This window comes from Mandrillus leucophaeus, unplaced genomic scaffold (genome assembly GCF_000951045.1).
Source record: "Mandrillus leucophaeus isolate KB7577 unplaced genomic scaffold, Mleu.le_1.0 Scaffold1665, whole genome shotgun sequence".
Taxonomy (NCBI): Eukaryota; Metazoa; Chordata; class Mammalia; order Primates; family Cercopithecidae; genus Mandrillus; species Mandrillus leucophaeus.
In genome coordinates, this window is record NW_012101660.1 from 136,649 (window position 1) to 142,886 (window position 6,238).

At 36.5% G+C, this 6,238-nt stretch overlaps 1 protein-coding gene across 2 annotated transcripts in view; it reads left to right on the forward strand.

The window, feature by feature from the left end:
* Window positions 1–953: 953 nt before the first annotated feature.
* PQLC2L (PQ loop repeat containing 2-like) overlaps window positions 954–6,238 on the forward strand; it is a 46,860-nt gene continuing 41,575 nt past the window's right edge. For both annotated transcript variants that reach the window (XM_011976463.1, XM_011976464.1), the window contains exon 1: window positions 954–1,034. In XM_011976463.1, coding sequence (XP_011831853.1) covers window positions 954–1,034 — 81 coding nt within the window. The remainder of the gene's footprint in view (window positions 1,035–6,238) is intronic.

Here is a 6,238-nt window from a genome sequence, read left to right on the forward strand (position 1 = left end):
TTGTCTTACCATCTGCATGGAACTTTTTTCATTTCTCTGTGGCATGAACTGACTAGTATGCACAGTTGAGTTCTGGGATATTATTAGTTATAATCTTGGTGCTGTATATATATTTTTTGGCTTCCTGTAGTAGGAAATGAAGCCAGCTTGCTTCTATGCCACCAGCTTGGAATCCAAGGAACCAATCTCATTGAGTCCATACTGTTTTCCAAGCACAGTGTTGGTTGCTTTACATATGTTCTTGTGTTTACTCTTCACTCATAAATATGTGAATTGATGCTCAGGAGTTCACTTAATAAAATCATTTTGATAAAAAAATACCAGAGACAAAGTTTTAACCGGATCTATGTCCTATCCCCAAATTAATTCTTTGCCTTCTAAACCTTGTTGCTTTATCATTCACCTCTTCAAATAAATAATTTTCTTATGGCAGTTAAGTATTATTTGGTGCCTTATCAAGAGTAGCACCATGCCCCCCATTAATTCTGCTGAGCCATGTTGATGTTTTATGGCAGATCACAGGGAAGGGGCAGAGTGGAGTATGGGAACAAGAGTATTATCTGACTTGGAAGACTTGGGGCCTGCTTTTCCCTTTGTTCTGACACTGAGAAAAAAAACTGTCATATTACTAAGATGGGGAAAGCCAACCACAGATATCTCAGATATGGCAGTATGATGGATTTTCAGGAAAGGAGAGAAATTAATAAGACAGAAAAGTTATCTGTAGCAATTTAACAAATAGCTTTAATGAAGTAAGGAGCAAAAAAGTAAATCTATATATACTCCTTCAGCAAGTAGGCAAGGTAAGATTTAAAAAGATTTTGAGTAGATAAGATGAATAGGAGACCAGAGATTCGTACTGGGCCAGTTTGCAAAGACACAGAGATCCCTGCTTCCCATTTTGAAAATACTGTCTTCCTTACAGAGTCTTCTACATTCATGCTGTAGAAGCTATGAAAGTCGTGGGAAACTATGGAGTCAACGCTGCAAACTCAGGCACTGATAGGTCCAGAGAGCACTTGACCTGTCTTAGAAGGAATGATATTGTGATTATATACATTAGCTTTTATTTGTGGTTTCTGCCTCATAACTCCCATAGCCCTTGTTATAATGTTGGGGTGCTTTAGGCCTCAGAAGTTGGCATCAGAAAACAGAATCTCTTTCTCTGACCTTCCCCTGCTTGCCTTTCACCTACTTCTTTTTCTCCCCCCAGGCAGACTTTTCAAACTAAAAATATACTCTATCCCTTACCTTTCTGTCTAGGAGCTGGTCATAAAGAAATTCTTTGACTTATCTTGTCTGATTGTGGGTCATAAAACCCTCATTTCAGAAGGAGTCCTGCTCCATATCTGAAGGAAGGAATGCTACACAGAGAGGCCATGAAGAATCTGAACAGAAAAGGCCTTGCTGAGCTTGTCCATTCAGTCTATTAGTATTAGATTATGCACTTTTTGTCCAGTCACATTTCTACACAGTTGCCAATTATGGCTGTCCAGTGAAGTCTCTATTAAAGGATCAAGAGAACAGGGTTTGGAGGACTTCCAGGTAATTGAACACATGGAGGTTCCTGGAGGGTGATGCACCCAAGAAGGCATAGAGTCTCTGTGCTCCTTCCTCCATACCTTGTCCTATGCATATCTTCTATGTGGTGTACTTGGGTATCCTTTGCAATATCCTTTATAATAAACTGGTCAACATAAGTTAAATGTTCCCCTGAGTTCTGTGAGCCACTTTAGCAAATTAATGGACTCTGAGGAGGAAGTCATGGGGACCCCAGTCAGAAGAACATGTAAAGCAACCTGGAGCTTGCAATTGGCATCTGAAGGGAGAGGACAGTCTTGGGTACTAAGCCTTCAACCTGTAGAATCTGACACTATTTCCAGGTAGACAGTGTCAGAATTGAACTGAATTAGAGGACACCTAGCTGATGTCTGCACAGAATTGCTTTCTTGCTTGTTTGTTATCTGGGGACAAAAAAACACCACACATTTGGTCACACAATTCTGTGTTGTTGGTGTGACAGCAGAGGAAGGTCAATTTGTGGTTTTTCCACTCAGGGAAGGTGAAGCTCCTTCTCAGCTCCAGTCCGTTGCAATTGTGGAAAGACTACTCCAGTTGCCAGATTTTCCCGTTTCTAAGAGAAGCCCAAAATTTCTACTGATATTTGGAATTGCCTCGTTTTTAGATATTGACAATAAATTTTTAAAATTTACAACCAAAGCTCAGAAAATTACCCAGTTCCAAGCTATATTTGGCCACAGCCCTCTGGTATTTGTCTGCGAAATAGATCTTAGGAGGGAAGGATGCAAAATTGAAGCTAGTAACAGAAGAGGCTCAAGAGGAGTAAGGTGTGAACTGGGTGTACTGCCTTGGCAAGGTGGCCTGTGATTCCTGGCCCAACCAGTGCCTGTTTCTGGGTTGTCGGGAAGGACCTTATCTTAGATCCTAGTTTCTAAGCCCCTCTCCTACCCAAGGTGGATCCCAAGGCAGCCCTCCACTGTCTGGCTTTAGATAAGACCCTACAGCAAAAAGCCAATGGATGACCCTCTCAGACCTATTGTTATCTATATGTGATCTTCAAGGCTGTGGTAGAGAATTCTCTTGTAAATGGAATGCAAAAGCAAGTGGGAAAATTTTCTTTTTTCTGTGTCAGTCAATAGTGATCATTAGCCTTCTCCCCATCCCACAGAATGCCTCTTCCTTGCAAGAACCAGATACTGTCGCCTGGAACCTTGTGTGATGGAGATGAGGTATGTACTGAGGTGCCCTAGAATAAAGAAAAGTGGAAATCTCTCTGGATGAGATCCTCATGCTAAACTGTAGCCCAATAACTGGCAACACTGACCACAGGAGTAGAAATGTTGATGATGCTCGACTTACATTGTCTGTCATTGATGTCTGTGTGCTTGGCAATTTGTACATGGTGATCAGACATCACCAGGTCTCATACCTGCACCCTATTATGAGTTCAAGACTCCCATGAAGTCAGTGAGAAGAACAGAAAGTAGGATGCTATATGATATTTGAATAGTATAGCACAGAGTATAAAATGATATTTTGTGTGAGATGAAAATTCTTTATCTGATACTTCTAACTTTGTCTTAATTAATGTCTTTCATTCAGTGACTTAAGTTAAGTTTGCTCTTACATGGTGTGAGGAAATTGTGAAAGTGTGTTTTTTTTTAAGCAAGGGAGAGAGTCGGTATAGAATTTTTGGTAAGTAATATTTACCTTTTTGGTGTTTGAATTATTTTGATCATCAGCATAAAGATTGCGATCTGCCAAGATTGGATTTTATTTAGAATTTCTGGGAAAATACTAATGTATTTTCCCATATAACATTCCTGTGGAAGGAGTGCTATAGAAGTTTTTACAGAAACCTGTTTAGCACTTTAAATGCCAGTGGATTTTTTAAGGGTGACCTAAACTATCAACAACCACAACAAAATCTGTTTTGCCACCCTACCATGGTGGCTGTGTAATTTGTAGATGAATCCTGGTCAGAAAGCTGGACTGACATCTAAATATAAGGATATTCTTTGATGCCTAAATTGCATCTTGAATTTCTAACAACAGGATGGCACATATGAAATATTTGCAAGAGCCTACTAACATGCTTCATAGACTAGCATTTACTGGCTGTGGTGGACAGATAATTGCTGTGTGTGATGTGTGAGATGTGTGAGCTTTCTCCTTTTATACTAGCAAACAATTTAGAAGAGTTTAGAAAGACTGAAACTGCCTGAACATTTGCGTCTGAATGAGAGTTTTGGAATAAGACTGGTTTTTTTTTTTAAGAAAAAGATATTTAATAACAAAATTATATCCCAATTCTTGTAACAAAAGTCCAAAAGTCAATGGAAATTAATTTTTCTGTCCTCTGTACCCTTCGTACCATTTTTTTTTAAAGAAAACTGTTTTTATTAGAGAATAGAAAAACAACAGGGTCAAAAAAAACCAAAAGATAATTCTTTGAAGAATTCAACAAAAGTGATGAACCTTTAGCTAAACAGACTAAAAAAAGAAGAGAAGATACAAATAAATAAAATCAGAAATTAAAGTGGGAATATTGCTGCTTACCATATAGGAATAAAAATAATTACCGGAAAATAGTGTGGGCAATTGTAGGCCACCAAATTAAATAGGCTGGATGAAATGGACAAATTCCTAAAAACACACAATCTACCAAAACTGACTCAGAAAATGTTAAAATTCTGAACATATCTGTAACAAGTAAAGAGATTGAATCAGTAATCAAAGTTGTTTACTTTTCAACAAAGGAAAGTCCAGGATTGAATGACCACACTGGGGAATTCTACCAAGCACTTAAAGAGCATTGACATTGGTTCTTTTCAAATTTTTCCAAAACACAGAAGAGGAGGGAACTAACTCATCTTGTGAAACCCATATTACCCTGATAGCAGAGCCAGACAAAGATAACCACAAGAAAAGAAAACTAGACTTCAATGCCCCCTCTGAATACAGATACAAAAGTCGTTAACAAAATACTAGCAATCTGAATTCAACAGCATATTGAAAAGATTATACACCATGGCCAAGGGAGATTTATGCAGGAAGGCAAGGGTGGGTCAACGTAAAATTCAATGTAATTTTACATTGAAAATTAATCAATGTAATACACCATGCTAATAGAACAAAGGAAAAATGCCACATGATCATCTCAATTGATGTAAAAAAAAACGCATTTGACATAATCCAAAACACTTTCATCATGAAGATACTCAGACAGCTAGAAACACTGGGGATCTTACTTAATATAATAAAGGGAATTTATGAAAAATGCTCAATGGTGAAAGACTGAAAACTTTACCTCTAAGACCAGAAATAAGACAAGGATGTCCAATTTCACCACTACTGTTCAAAATTGTACTGGAAGATCTAGCTAGGTCAATTAGGCAAGAAAAAGAAGTAAAAGGCATCCAAATTGGAAAGAAAGGAAGGCATCCAAACTATCTTTTTTTTTTTTTTACAGATGACATGATTCTATGTATATAGAAAACTTTTAAAATACTACTATAGCTAATAAATGAGTTACCAAAATCTCAGGGTACAAAATCAACACCAAAATCAGTGTGTTTCTACACAACAGCAGTACACAATCTGAAAAGGAAATTAAGAAAATAATTCCATTTACAACAGCTTCCAAAGGAATAAAATACCTAGGAATAAATTTAACCATGGAAATAAAAGACTTGTACACTGAAAATTACAAAACATTGCTGAAACAAATCAAAGAAGAACTAAATAAATGAAAGGACTATGTTCATGAATTAAAATGCTTAATATTGTTAAGATGCAATACTACCCAAAGTGATCTACAAATTCAATGAAATTCTTATGAATATTTTAACAGCCTTTTTTTAAATTCACGGAAATGAGAAAGTTAATCCTCAAAACCATATAGAACTGCAAGGAGCTCCAAAATGCCAAACAATATTGAAAAAGAAGAATAAAGTTGGAGGACTCATAATTTCTGACTTCAAAACTTAACTGTAAAGCTACAGTGATTAAAAAAAACACTGTAGTACCGGTATAAAGTAGACATAAAAAATCAACGGAAATAAACCAATACATATATGGCTAATTGATTTTTGACAAGGGTGCCAAGACTATTCAACAGGAAAAGAATGGTATCTTCAATAATGTTTCTGGGACAAGTACACATGCATACACAAAAATGAAATTAGACCCTTCTTTACACCATATATAAAAATTAACTCAAGATGGATCAATGGCCTGCATGTAAGTGCAAAACCTTAATACTCTTAGAAGAAAGCATTAGGGTAAGTTTTTATGGCCTTGGGCTCAATAATGGATTTTTAGATAGGACACCAAAAACTTGAGCAAGCAAAGAAAAATGAAATAAATTGACCTTCATAAAAATTAAAATCCTTTGTGCATCAATGAATATTATCAAGAAAATGAAGACAATTCATAGGATGGGAGAAAATATTTGCTAGTCATATATCTTATAAGGGTCTAGTATCTATATTACATAAAGAACTCTTACAAGTCAAAAAGAAAAAGACAGACAGCCTATTTTTTAAGTGGCCAAAGGACTTGAATAGATATTTCTCTAAAAGAATATACAAATGTTGAAGAGGTCCTTTACATCCTTTGTAAGTTGGATTCCTAGGTATTTTATTCTCTTTGAAGCAATTGTGAATGGAAGTTCATTCATGATTTGGCTCTCTGTTTGTCTGTTACTGGTGTATAA